This window comes from Ceratotherium simum, chromosome 2, assembly GCF_057802395.1.
Source record: "Ceratotherium simum simum isolate JZ-2026a chromosome 2, ASM5780239v1, whole genome shotgun sequence".
Taxonomy (NCBI): domain Eukaryota; kingdom Metazoa; phylum Chordata; class Mammalia; order Perissodactyla; family Rhinocerotidae; genus Ceratotherium; species Ceratotherium simum.
The window spans coordinates 17,575,011-17,590,194 of NC_141901.1; the positions used below are offsets into that span (position 1 = coordinate 17,575,011).

At 39.5% G+C, this 15,184-nt stretch overlaps 2 protein-coding genes across 2 annotated transcripts in view; both read left to right on the forward strand.

Annotated features, from left to right (window-relative positions):
* The first annotated feature begins 1,775 nt into the window (after positions 1–1,775).
* Positions 1,776–2,549, forward strand: LOC101404955 (transmembrane epididymal protein 1-like). Its single transcript, XM_004424960.3, has one exon. The coding sequence runs from the start codon at positions 1,776–1,778 to the stop codon at positions 2,547–2,549; it is 774 nt and encodes a 257-aa protein (XP_004425017.1).
* Positions 2,550–13,856: 11,307 nt separating this feature from the next.
* RGSL1 (regulator of G protein signaling like 1) overlaps positions 13,857–15,184 on the forward strand; it is a 57,340-nt gene continuing 56,012 nt past the window's right edge. Inside the window, exon 1 of the mRNA XM_087418502.1 lies at positions 13,857–13,869. Coding sequence (XP_087274628.1) covers positions 13,857–13,869 — 13 coding nt within the window. The remainder of the gene's footprint in view (positions 13,870–15,184) is intronic.

Here is a 15,184-nt window from a genome sequence, read left to right on the forward strand (position 1 = left end):
TACATCCACAAGGAACTGAATTCTGCCACAACAGTGTCAGCTCGAAAGAGGACCATGAGCTCTAGAGTGAAACACAGCCTGGCTGGCACCCTCACTGCACATTGTGAGCCTCTGAGCAGAGGACCCAGCAAAGCTATGCCTGCATCCTGACCCACAGAAACTGAGATAATGTGTATTATTTTAAGCCACTAAGTTTGTGTTAATTTGTTGTGCAGCAACAGATGACCGATACAATATTGGATCCATGGAGAAGGAAATATAATCCCAATACACTACTTGGTTCTTCAGTGAACAGAATTTATATGGCCTATGAAAGGGCTGAAAACTGTTTTCTTTGGTTAAAAAAATTCTGTTGAAGGGCTTAGATTGGCCGAGCTGGGTCGGGTGCCCATCCCTTGACTGATCTGTGACTAGGAAAGCAGGATTTGTTAGAAGATGATGGCTCCCACTTCACCCACGTGGTTTGAGGGGACACTTCCCAGAAGAGAGGAGCTTTCATAGTTGAAATGATAGATTTCTACCATGCCAATGCAATTAGAAAAGGCAATTAGAAAAGACAGAAATATATCTAAAAGGAGATCATTTTTTCATTATTTGTAGATCAAATGATTATATAAAATCATTTGAAAATTAGTAAGAATAGTGTGTAAATGCAAGATGATTAATATGAAGATCGATATAAATTATAGCTTCTTATATCAGTAAAAGTTATAAAATAAAATGGAAGATCCATTCATAGTAGCAATGAAAGACAATTTACCAAGAAATAAACCAAAATGGAAATCTGTAGGGTCAATATGAAACAAATTTAATCTGAGACATGCCCTGTACTTGATTGACTGTCAGGAAGGGTAATATGACCATTACATTCTAATAAATGCTTATTTCATGAGGGATAATATTTGCTGGCTAATTCTCATTAAGGTTACTAGCTTAATAGGATCTTCTTTCTTGCCAGTACCTACACTTTACACAGTGAGTCTCAAAATTTAGCATGCATAAGAAATACCTAGGAATGTTTATTGAAATGCTTGTTGCAAGACACCACTCTAAGAGATTTTGAATCAGCACCGCTGAGCAGAACCTATTCACCTGCATTTTAACTTGGAAAAACACTGCTTCAACCCAAAGGAAGGCATCTCAGATGGTGGCATCTCAGTTCTATCTGGAGAGCAGCAGGAGAGAGATTCTCAGGAGTGAACATTTTTCTGGCAATCCTCAAGTAACATCATAGTAATTGGGCACTATGTATGTTTACTTGTGGCTCTTAAGACTATTTACACCCAGGGGATTATATTTGTACCTGGTGTTTGTATGAGGTTGTATGTGAGGAATCTTAAGGTATATACGCTACATTGTTTGTTCTCCATGCTTTCTCTGAAGTCTTCCTTATGTTCTGTGAATTTGGAAGGGAAGGAGGGAAGGTAGCAATGGTGTCAAGGACAGGTGGGAGGAGAGGCAAGGGGGGCCTATAGCATGGTCTCTGAGAATGGCAGATGCCCAGGCATTGTGCTGGAGAATATGCTCATTCCATTGTTTGGCAATGGTTGGTTAGGTATCAATGAGGCAGAGCAGAAGACCAGAACGGAAACCATGACACCCACTCCACTGTAAGTTTGGGTTTCCTCCAAAACCATTTCCTTTCTGTATGTGGATGCAGTGAGCTGGATAGAGCATATAAGTGGGCTTCAGGAAGCTCCCTCCACACTCTAGAGCCTAAAGTGGCCATTCCAAGCTTCTTGCCTCTGCCTTTCGTCAGACCTACCTTCAGTTCCATGGGAGGCTTTGAGGGTCATCTGTTCCCAGGGCTGTCTCTCTTCTTCTATGGACTTTATCATGCACGACTCGTCTCCAGGGCTTTGATATGTAACTACCCTATCCAGTATCCTCCACGCCGTCCCTGGAGCAAAGGAAGATGGGCGAGGCTACAGCAAATATACTATGTCGGGTTCGTGAAGATATTGAGCGCCTGCATTTTAGTAGCCCAAGAGCTGCATAGCGTTCAGGGACAGTTTGTACTTATCAGCAAGATATATCATCAGAGAAACTTTTTGTACCGCAAACAGTGGCAGCATCTCACTCTATATATGACCTTTTTCCTGAGTGGCTGTGTAGATGTGGTGAGCCAGAACGTGCTGCCCCAGAGGTGTGCTGCTCTGGAGCAAGGTGCCCAAGCTCTGGGCATATTTCTGTTTGTGGCCCTGATGGTGTCTCACGTGCAGGACTCAGAAGGAGTGGAGCTGCAGTCTCACGTCCTGCTCACCCAGGCCATGTTCCTGCTGTCGCTGGTGGTGATCGCAGAGCTGTGGGCTCCCAACATGCCACAGCTCCGGGTGATGAAGGCCTTTTTCTACATGGTGACAGGCTCTTGGCTGATGCAGATAGGGTTTATGCTGTTCAAACCAATCTCTGGCCATAAGTGGATGGATGATGACAAAAACGACGTTGTGTTTGTCACCACCTTCTTCTGCTGGCATGTGGCTTTCATTGCCATTTTGATGATCTGGATCTATGGCTTCTCCTTTTTGTGGTATTGTTACATTTGTTGATGTCTGGACCTGGTGAGCCTGGAATGGTTCCTGTCACCTGCACATTCTGGAATACCTGGATGAGAAGTTGTGGGAAGTGGCATTGTCAGAGAAGAGGACCAGGTGTCCTTCCTTCAGAGGTCCCAGCCGAGGCAGCAGACTCTGCTGGGACAGGCATCCCCCTCTCTCCCCTTCTGGCTTCTCTCAGTCTCGTTTGCTGAGCAGTGTGCAGAGGAAAGGCAGATAAAACACAAGAGGCGTGTGACTGTGACCTTCACTCTCCACTCCCCAAGTATTTCCCCCACCTCCTCTCTCTCTCCTCAACTCCCGCCAAGGCGATCTGCTCGCCCTGCTCCTCTGTGCACGCCTCACTCTCTTCCCGGGAGAATGTGAAAATAAATGTACTATATCCTGCCTTTGGGCCTTTACAAATGTCCCTCACCCACCACATAGAATACTGACCACTAGTCACATTTAGTATACCATAATAATTTACATTCTTTAGTACATCATAATAACTTACCCATCATAATAACCACCTCCTCATCCTTTCTCTTTCTGAATCTCTTCAGTACTCCTAGTAAATCCGAACTGTTATTTTGACTATATAGAACTCATGGAACTGTTATTGAGTTCTTTCTTTTGATTACTTTATGATTTATCAAACAGAAAAGTCAGATCCTTTTTTTTCCAGCTTTATTAAGGAATACATTAAGTATATTATTGAGGTATACATTAAGTATACTAAATGCAGAAAACTGCACATATTTACTGTATGCGTTTTGATGAGTTTGGACATATGTATACCGTGATACCATCACCACAATCCTTAAAGGCAATTTCCTCTGTAGGGTCTAGTAGAACAGAGCAACACCCTACATGTAGTGAGGGCTCAAAGGGCTCGTCTGCCTCCAGAATTTCTCCATCCCCTGTCTCCCCAAGTGTAGAGTCTGTCAGATTCTTCTACCTGGGTAGATCAGCCCGTTACTCTCTATCCATTTGCCTCAATCCATTTCCAAGTAGTAGACTCACCTGGACCCACTTCTTTCTGGTTCTCATGTATAATAAAGTGCGATGGCTTGTTTATTCTACTTACTTTTCTTTTTAATCCTCACAACTATCTTAACAGGAAGGTTTATTGATGATAATCGAAAACTCAAAAGGGTTAAGAAACTGGCTTAAGGTAGTTAGACGCTTAGCTATGTCACAGAATGTTATAGCTGGGTGTCAAGGAGGGGAGGAATTCTGAGGAGAGAGTTAAATTATTGAGAACTTGCCAAAGAATGTCTTTAAGCCACCCATTCTGCTCCTCTCCCTGCTGCCCCCAGGATGTGGAAAATCCGTCAAACTTTCCTTACTCCTGGTCACAACTAAAATATGGAGGCTTAGGACAGAGTGAGGCTGGGCAAGGATTCTAGAGGGTCATCATCCTTCTAGTTTACCTCTAGCTTCTAGATCCTAAGAGAACTGGATGCATCCCTCTTCCTTTGGTTCTGGCCTTACGCTTCCTTGTTAATTTTCTCGTTCAAAAGTTAAGGTGTAGCGGGTGTGAATTATTGTCTGGTTGTGAAGGCCTCCACCCTCTGGTTTTGGGGGCTCGTGAGCATTCTGAGTTATTGCAAAGCGGGGAGGTGCTTCCTAGTATTGTTTAGATGGGGCTCAGCAATGTCTCAGAGTCCAAGATGGCATGCACGGGTGAGATGTCCAGTGTGTGGCCAGCAAGCAGCTCTCCACGGAGGACTTACACCTCGCACCAGTGGGATGACCAGGTAACAATGCTGCTCTCCATTGGAGATGAGTAGTGGTCCCCGGGGTGGAAATAAAATATTCCTCAGGCATTAGTTCAGCTTCTGTGCTTCTCCTTGGTCCTGGTGACCCATGGAGCTCCGCAGTTTCCCCGCTGGGTTCTGCCCTGTTCCTGGTTGTCACCTCTAGGTCCCATCCTCTTGTTCCTCGCCCACAATCTTAGGGATCTTTTCAGGCCTGTCCCATCCTTGCAACACCTCCTTCCTCTAGCCTAGTTGAAACTCCTCTAGTGTCCTGAGGATGGGATGGTATGGAATCTATGTTTTCTCTATACTCTTTCCTAGAGATATGGCAAAACTCTTGTTCTACTTCACTCAGGCATCCTCTTTTTGATATTAAGAGCATATTTTGGATTTTTTTAACCTAAAAATTGACCTTTTTTTTGATATTTTGATATTACAATCTGACCTCATCTTGAAGCAATATCTTTCACTAAATCAGGGAAAAGTCATATATAGGGTAGAAAATCAGAGCCCAAGTATTAGTAGTTTAAGGTATTCTCTCTCTACAACAGTAAAAGTTGAAGAGATACCAAAGCCACTTGTTGACAGACCTGTCCCATTTCTGAGTACTTTTGAGGTCCCGTTAGATACTGATGAACTCATTTCCTGTAGTGAATTAATGCCTCCAAATATTATTATGTCTCATAACATACTAGCAGGGGCCTCCAAAGCCACAAAGAATTATTACTGAGCCTGATTTAATGGTGGAATGGATGAGCCTACTGTTTGGATAGGGCCTTTCCATACTCCTCACATCACAGTGGGTATGAGCACTCTGACAGTAACCCTAATCATTTTGCAATACAAAACCAACTGAAGATAAATTTGGGGAAAAACAAAAAGAAAAAACCCAAATAGTTTTGGAAAGAAAGATGTAATCTTCACCACCATCCACCAGAGGGCACCATCTTTACATGAGCCTGGAAAGGGCACTTGCTCTCCGCTTGGTGTTGGCTATCAATTTAAAAGAAATGAGGGAGGGATGAAGAGGATGGCAGAAAAATACATAAGCAAGTGATATCCAAGCATCCAGGAAACATAATGAAGGTCTGTTTCCTGTTAAACTAGATGTGTAGATATGAACAAGCATAGAATTCAATTGATAGATATAGATTACATAGATATATATGTCTATATACGTGGATATGTACATATAGATATCTATATGTAGATAGATATAGATATCTATAAGTAGATATATAGATATAGATATGTGTGTGTATCTCAAAAATGCAACAGTGTCAAAATGCCCTTTGAGCTAAAATGGCTGCTTTTTAGCAACTCTATAAAAATCATCAAAATGTCCTCATTTAGCCCATCATATAATAGGCGTGCAATTAATAGTTGGTGAATGTAAATAAGGTTTGTATCTAGTACAACTGAAGCACAGATGAAATAGTTTAATTCTGATCTGGGTTTCAAAGGATAAATAGGAGTTCGTTAGAGGAATTCAGGACAGGCATTCCGAGGTCTTGTACATTCCTCTACTCAGACACTGAACCTGGACAACCACAGGCTCAGCAGTGCAGTTCTAGTGATGGGCTTTCATGGCTCAATGGTAACAGAGAAAACTGTTGAGTTCCTGCCCCCTAGGAAGGGTGGCTAAGGAAGAGCTACAGAAAATTGTTTTATGGAAAGTTCAGTTATTTGCTTTTCAATTTGAAAGCAGAAGATTATTAATGGGCTCTTACCCATGAAAGGAAATGTGCCAACAAAAAGAATGCTTGCAATTGCTTGTATTGTAATCAATATTCAATTTATTACAGTACACATTTAATGAACTAATTATTAAGCTTTTAAACTTGACATATAGAATTATTTATAAATTTAGTAATTTTATTTAAAAATTGCTTTTACTTGTTAATTATTTTTCGATAAATCATAATTTTATAAATCAAATTCTAAACAGATACCGTTGCTATATTTAATTAATAATAATTTCTTAGATATTTCAAATCATGAATTTAAAATATCTGATTCTTCTGAATATTTTAAATACCTAATAAGGCAGATTTATAAATCTAACAAAGAAAATTCTCTAAGAACTTAAAAGGCTCTTGTAAATGTAATTAGTAAAATTTTAAAAGTAGAACAAATTGTAAGCATTTTATTTTATTAAAAACAGCATATATAAAATAGCATACATTTTTAAAAGTATATTTGCATGAATAAAACTTAAACCAAAGGAAACTTATTCTTTATATACACAAAAGGTTTAAATTTACCAACCCAACCAAAAGAAAATTAACATCTCAAACTACTTGTGGCTTCGCTGTCCAAAACTCAGAATTACAATACATATTTTCAGTCAAAGAACATCTGACAGGGACCTTCCAAGACTAAACCTACAACTGTCAAGTCGTCTCCTTTGTATGATCATATCCGTGAGGGTTTTTTTTTTTTTTTTTTTAACCTTCAGCCAACACTTAATCACCAATCACAAAAGATTCTACTACTTTTAACTCAGTATCTTTCCCTGAAACGAATTGTTAATTAGATAGGTCATTTTAGTGGAAGACTTTCCAGTTTTTATTCTTCTTCTGTATTACTATAGTAGTATAACTGCATCTAGATCTAATATGCACCAAAGCATTTTGAACCCTTTATTCAGGCTGAAATTGTACCTCCCTTGACTTTTAGAAATTGTATGTATTGCATTGACAACCATTCTGAGGTCTTCATGTTGAAATCTATTATATTGGCAAAGTTGACAACAATTAGCTGCAAAGTAGAAATTCTCTCTGCTGTGTCTTTCCCCATGTAACTCACCACGGGCGATAGCAAACATGAAGTTCTGAATCAGGAGACACAGTTCTGCCCAAGAGGTCTGTGGACTGTCAATATTATATTGAGAGCTTTTGTAAGTTAACACTGGGACATCGACTCTGTGTCATTTGCTCTGTCTCTCCCTCACCCTCTTTCAATGTCCCAACCCCTCAATCAGACAATTTTTTTTTATTGAGGTAACATTGGTTCATAACACTACACAAATTTAAGGTGTACGTCATTATATTTTGATTTCTGTATAGATTACATCATGTTCACCACCCAAAGACTAATTACCATCCATCCCATAAACATATGCCTAATCACCCCTTTCACACTCCTCCCTCCCCCTTTCCCCTCTGGTAACCACCAATCCACTCTCTGTCTCTGTGTGTGTGTTGTTGTTTTATCTTCTATTTATGAGTGAGATCATATGGTATTTGACTTTCTCCCTCTTACTTGTTTCGCTTAGCATAATACCTTCAAGGTCCATCCACCTTGTCACAAATGGCAAGATTTTATCTTTTTTATGGCTTAGTATTCCATTGTGTATATATACCACATCTTTATCCATTCATCCCTTGATCGGCACCTAGGTTGCTTTCAAGTTTTGGCTATTGTGAATAATGCTGCAATGAACATAGGGGTGCATATGTCTTTACATATTTGTGTTTCCATGTTCTTTGGATAAATACCCAGCAGTGGAATATCTGGATCATATGGTAGATCTATTCTTAATTTTTTGAGGAGTTTCCATACTGTTTTCCATAGTGGCTGCACCAGTTTGCACTCCCACCAGCAATGTATGAGAGTTCCCTTCTCTCTACATCCTCTCCAATACTTGTTGTTTCTTATTAATTATAGCCATTCTGAAGGGCATGAGGTGATATCTCATTGTAGTTTTGATTTGCATTTCCCTAATAATTAGTGATGTTAAACATCTTTTCATGTGCCTGTTGGCCATCTGTATATCATCTTTGGAAATATGTCTGTCCAGATCTTTTGCCCATTTTTTAATTGTTTTGTTAGTTTTTTTCTGTTGTTGAGATGTATGAGTTCTTTATATATTTTGGATATTAACCCCTTATCAGATATATGGTTTGCAAATATCTTCACTCAATTGTTAGGTTGTCTTTTTGTTTTGTTGATGGTTTCCTTTGTTGTGCAGAAGCTTTATAGTTTGATGTAGTCCCATTTGTTTATTTTTCCTATTGTTTCCCTTGCGTGGTCAGACATGGTACTTGAAAATATGCTGCTAAGACTAATGTCGAAGAGCGTGCTGCCTATGTTTTCTTTTATGGTTTCAAGTCTTACATTCAAGTCTTTAATCCATTTTGAGTTAATTTTTGTGTATGGTGTAAGATAATGGTCTACTTTCATTCTTTTGCATGTGGCTGTCCAGTTTTCCCAGCACCATTTATTGAAGAGATTTTCCTTTTTCCATTGTATGTTCTTGGCTCCCTTGTTGAAAATTAGCTGTCCATAGATGTGTGGGTTTATATCTGGGCTCTAGATTCTGTTCCATTGATTTGTGTCTCTGTTTTTGTGTCAGTACCATGTTGTTTTGGTTACTATAGCTTTGTAGTCTATTTTGAAATCAGGGAGTGTGATACCTCCAGCTTTGTTCTTTTTTCTCAGGATTGCTTTGGCTATTTGGGGTCTTTTGTTGTTCCATATATATTTTAGGATGCTTTGTTCTATTTCTGTGAAAACTGTCATTGGAAATTTGATAGGGATTGCATTGAATCTGTAGGTTGCTTTAGAAAGTATGGACATTTTAACTATGTTAATTCTTCCAATCCAAGAGCATGGAATATCTTTCGAGTTCTGTGTGTCTTCTTCAATTTCTTTCAACAATGTTTTATAGTTTTCAGTGTACAAGTCTTTCACCTCTTTGGTTAAATTTATTCCTAAGTATTTATTCTTTTTGTTGCAATGGTAAATGGGATTGTATTCTTAATTTCTCTTTCTGCTACTTCATTGTTAGTGCATACAAATGCAACTGATTTTTGTATGTTGATTTTGTATCCTGCAACTTTACTGTATTCATTTATTATTTCTAAAAGTTTTTTGGTGGATTCTTTAGGGTTTTCTATATATAAAATCATGTTATCTGCAAATAGCGACAGTTTCACTTTTTCCTTTCCAATTTGGATCCTTTTTATTTCTTTTTCCTTCCTGATTGCTCTGGCTAGGATTTCCAATACTATGTTAAATAAAGTGGGCATCCTTGTCTGGTTCCTATTCTTAGAGGAATAGCTTTCGGTTTTTCTCCATTGCGTATGATATTAGCTGTGGGTTTGTCATATATGGCCTTTATTATGTTGAGGTACTTTCCTCTGTACCCATTTTATTCAGAGTTTTTATCATAAATGGATGCTGTATCTTGTCAAATGCTTTCTCTGCATCTCTTGAGATGATCATGTGATTTTCATTCTTCATTTTGTTAATGTGTGTATCACATTGATTGTCAATCAGACAAGTTTTAGATCTGTATATTTGTGCAGAACTTACAGCTTTCCATATTGCCTTCACATCCATTCCTTGGCTGAATTGAACAAGCATCCTTGAGTACCTACCTTGTGCCAGGTACTAGAGGCATGAAGGTGAGTTGGACATGGACTACCCCCTTCTTCATGCCATTTACTTTCAGCTGAGCTCATTCAATTACTAATTATTGTGATTTATTTTTCTATTGTTAAAATAGGATACCAGTTTGAGAGAAACAATTGGGAAAGTAGGAGCTACTTTAGTTCATTGGCTTCCAACCTTCTGTTTGTTTAATAACCTCTGAGTCCCTCTCCATACTACTCCATCCTCTCTGACCCTGGGTGACTTTTGCATTGCTTAGCTCATTGCTAACTCCCAAGGGTTTTATAAACTATTACATTTGATATTAATTTAACAAGCAATAACTCCTGGATATCCTGTCCACTTAAAACATCAACTTCCAAGAGGCTTGAATTTCCTTTCTCTGAAGGGCTGTCAGGCCCTTGGTTTTCTCACTAAACAACTCTTTCGTTTCTCTTGTCCTCTTCTCATTGGAAGTGACTATTAAGATGAAAGACCATCAGCTCTTAAACCTTAATACTTTAGCCAAAAATTACTGAGAAGAAAGTTGTTCAGTGTCACCCCTAAGAGAGGGTTAAAAGAATTTAAAAGTCCTAAGATTGTTGGGAAGCTTTCTTATACCTAAAAAACTTTGTCCCATGAAAGAAAAGAACTTTAGAAGTTGGGAGGAATGTTGTTAGCAATGAATTGCCGATAAAATATCACTTACATTTGAAAAAGTGTTATACTTTCTTTAGTATATGTAAAGACCAGACACTGTTTTTTAAAGCGATTTTGATGAGAAGAGATTCTTTACTTCTTGATGTTTTATGTTTTCCAAGATGAGTTTGTAGCCTACCGTATTTCTTCAATCAATTATCAATTAGCTCATTCTTTAGTCAGTGTAACACACACACACACACACACATCTTAAAAGAGTTCAGGGTAAAGCTCTAGAGAGTTTAATAATCTCATTTTATTCCTTGGATTATCACCTCCTTTGGAAAGAACTATCACAACTTGGGCAGAAGAAATTCTTTAAGTCTCTTCCTAAAAGAATGGCATATAGAGCACTGATATATACCCACATTCTTTAAGACAGTGTGCTTTCAGACTTGTCTGTGTGACAGTCTGTGTGAAGCCACTCTCTACTTCTAATCACTGCCCACCATCTTCCCCACAGCTTGAAGAGCCTGACTATTGGAGCGATTAACAACAAAATGGAGTGTTGTCACTCCAATGATGACAAGAACTAAAAGCCAACATCACTGGCTAGAGGCTTGAATTGCGTGATGGCTGGATCCTTGATCCTTTCAAGACCTTTTAGTTCCCAAAAGGAAAGGCAACTAGATGTCTCCCAAACTTGTGTGATAATAAGAATCACCTGGAGTGCTTGTTAAACACATGTGTTACCACATCCTTCTTCTGACAATTCTGATTTAGAAGGGCTGGGGTGGGGCTTTGGAGTCCATATATTTTAGAAGTGCCCAAGATGATTATCATCATCAGGCAAATCTCGGAAATACTATTTTTTGAATTAGATAGACCTGAGTTCACATCTCAGCTCTGGTACTAGCTGTGTGTTGGATCAGGTCCAGTGTACAATGATTTCCCAAAGCTCTGGGCATCTCCTTTCCCCCAGTGCACAGTTACCCTGGAAACAGCAGCAGATCTCTTTGGCAAAGATTAGGAAAAAAGATTCACAGTAAATTCTTGCAAAAATATTGCAAGGTTCTAAAGGGCAAAATGCTTTCTTTTCAAGAGCTTCTAGTTCTGACTCAGGACTGAAAATTGGATGAGGGTCCTGACATTCTGCCAAGATGGCTCATTTTAGGCTCCTATTTATATTAATTCATTCACTCAACAAATATTTATTGAGCACTTCCATGTGACAGAAACTGCTCTAGATGTCTGGGATGCATCATTGCATAAAACAGTCAAAATCCCTGCCACTATGGAGCTTATATTCTCCAATAGAATCTTAGTGGGCTGCCCACACATTTTTTTCAAGGGACCGTATGATCAACAGCTGCCACAAAGAATCTGTGGGTTGCATCATTCTGATATCCACACTGGCATAGCTGCTATTGTGATACCCACACACACTTTGTCTTTGGTGGTTAGCACCAGCTCCCATTGAAATGATGCTCATTTTTAACTGCAGCATCTTCTTTCAGCATTTGTGGCTCTCCCCACTGTGATACTACTGCTGGCAGCACCACCACTGAGCATTTGTTGTCATAGGCACCACCGTGCATAAGCTCGCATTGCCCCAAAGCTTTTGAGCCACCCCTTCCAGATGAAAAGTTCTGGGTGGAGGGTCTGACTGCTGAGTCTAGGACAGGTGTCCATGTCCTTGCTGCCAGGGCAGGGGGAGGGACTGTCTGGCCCCCTCTGGCATCCATATTGGGAGACAGTCCCTCCAAGACGCACATGATTTTTTCACCCCAAATAGGAAGAGTGGTCAGAGAATGAGTGACCAAACCAAAACAACACAGAACCCTATTAAATGCACTTGCTCCCGCCCCCCTTGGTGTTCAGGATCCTCTTTGGGCTAATTTACAGGCATCCTTGGACATTGCAAGAAGGGATCCAAATCTGGTACACCAGACCCAAAGCCTGAACTAGCCAAAAATGATTTACCTATCCTTGAAGTGAACAAGAACTTAAGTTTCAAACCCATTTAAAGCAATAAAAAATGAATGACAAAAGTTAATTTCCGTATTAAAACATTCTGAACATTTGTCTTACCACAAGTTGTTCTCTGTGAGCAAACTCATGCTGAGTTCCAAATTTTCATCTTGTAACAAACATTTTAGACCTTGGTAAGTTGGAAATATTCTAGAAAGTTCTTCTGTCTCTTTTCTTGACATTTATGATTGTTCTTCATTTCTAGGACTGCCTTTATGTGGATTAAAAGTTTTCTGCTCTTTTCTTTGAGCTGGTCTTGATAGCCCATAATTAGGCCTGGCCCAGTTTACAATTGAAAAACGTTACACCATCTTCAGAAAAATTAACATGAAAGACAATTATAACTTCTTTCCCATATTGCCTCTTGCTTGCTTCTATCTTTTCTGGAGTGATTGGCCTAGATGAATGGGGGACTGATCAGGATTATAGAATTTTTGCTCAAAATTGGTTACAGAAAATCTCCAGTTCTTGTGTATGCCATGATTTGATGAAAATATTAAACGGCTTTGTTTCAATCTTCTGGTAAAATTCTTAGATATGTTGGATACCTTTTTCTAAGTAGCTTCTTTCTATATAGATATTGTTTCCTGCTTGTTTTATAACATCTGTCGGAAAGAAAGTATAATTAAACATAGAAGGATACACACAAGAAGCGGTGGGAGGAATTACACAGAAAAATAGACCATTGTGAGGAATTTCAAGGGGCTTACTTTTAAGTCCATTAAAATGCATTTTTCATGTGAAAAGGAGGTTTGATTTACTGGCATATTTGAAATAACATGAGCTCTTGAATCAAATAGGCAGAGTCAAGTCTCAGTGTTGTACTTACTATCTTTAGTGAAAAAGAGGTGATAATAATCTCTATTTTGTGAGGCTGAAAACTAAATGAGAATAAAGTATAAACACCCAGTCTAGCTTCTTCTTCATGGAAGGCATTCAGCTACTGTTTATTCTATTCCTTTTCAAAGCCAATGGATAATGAAGTAACCCACAGCCAACCAGTGGAAATTATCTGGGAAGGAGGAGAAGGGGTGGAAAACAAAACATGGATGTGAGGTTGAATTTTCCAGCTTATCTGAGAGACAAGTCAAGTCATTAAACATTCATTGAGTTCCTGTTAAATTTCTAGAAGGATATTAGATCCAAAAGAAACATTAGAAATAAATGAACAGATCCCTGCTCCCCCAAAGCATAAAGTCAGGTTAAAGAGATAGAACTTAGACTCAGGATGTATAATTGGACAATTATAAAGAACCTGTCGATGCACAGAAAATAGTATAGACTAAAGGCCTTAAGCAGAGGAAGAGTCTGATACATTCAAGGGGATCCAGGAGGTCAGGTAACAAAGACTTGTCTTCAGATTGAGGTTTACACCAGATGTAAGTAGGCCACTTCCTGATGGAACCTGGAACCCCTTAGAGGAGGTGTCACTATGTGTTCACAGGGGGCGGGGTTCTGTTGACTGGGAGCTGATTCTCCTAATCAGTCACAGTGGCAGGAAGAGCATGGCAACATGAACAATGCTGGTGAGTGTCTGAGAGGGACGCCTCTGAGGCTCTGAGCCCCCCAAATAAGGCAAACCACTCACTTTCCCAATCGTTGACAGGTCTGAGTCATTCAGGGACACCACATGTGGCTTTTATGTTATTCATGCCCTTCGTTTTCCTTCTCTCTTCTTTTTCTCCCCAACCCTCCACCTTATGCCATAGATCTTTGAGGATAGGACAGGGGCCCACTCATAAGAAAACTAAGGCAGCTAAGAAGGAGGAAGTAAAATGCAGATGGGGCATGTGCCATACCTCCTCCCATGAGAAGACTAGCATGGAGTTTGGGATTATCCAATGATTTCTCTTGTTCCCAAGTCAATATTATTATTGTGTTGAATGAGTGTTGAAAGCCTTCCCAGATTATTAGGAAGTTTGAAGGCAGAACAGGTAAGAATGGAAAAACAGGAATGAAGAAATAGTAGGATGGGAAGGGAAGATGTGGGGAGCTTTGTTTCTATACCCCTTAAAGACTGTCTTGTTAATGCCAAGCTCTGTCATAGTCAAGCCCCCTGTCACCAGCAGTGTGTGTAGCCATGGAAAACAACGAATTGGGAAATTTCTGCGAAACTCTACTTTCCTATACTCAGGTCACCTCAATAATCTTATTCAACAAATCCATGCCAGGCTCTGTGAATGACAAGCAAACAAACAAACAAAAGCCCATAAGTTTGAAGATCTTCTCTTGAAAGAACAATTCATTCAATATTTATAGAACTTAGACATCATGCAAACACTTTTAGTGCCTAGAGGAAGAAAGGTGAAAAGATAAAGTCCTTCCTCACCAAGCTCAGTCTGGTGAAGAAGACAGATCAATGGATGAAAACAATGACTTGTTGATCGTAATGATGGAAGATGTACATGACTGTGCAGGGGGTGATGATCAGTCTTACCATTGTGGTAGATTCTACCATTCTTGGGTCACCAAGAAGATTTTATGTTAATCAGTTCTTGATGGATGACTAGTGATTTGCTAAGCAGACTGGGATTGAGAGGACATTTCAGGTGATGGGAATGTAGGAACAAAGACATGGAGGTTGGAAGTGAGACTGCATAGCATGTGCAGGAAAAAGCAATGTCTTGGCTGTTAAACAGGAGGCAGTCTGGTGTAGAGTGGCAGGAGATAAGGCTGGGAGGGAACCCAAAAGCCAGATAGGGTGGAGCCTCAGACACTGTACTAAGGAGTTCGAACTTTACCTGGTAGGACAATGAGGAGTCTTTGAAGGGTTTTAACAATAATAGCATCAGCAGATTATGGTGGCAGTGTGTGGACAGTGCTTGGAAAGGAAAGAGATTG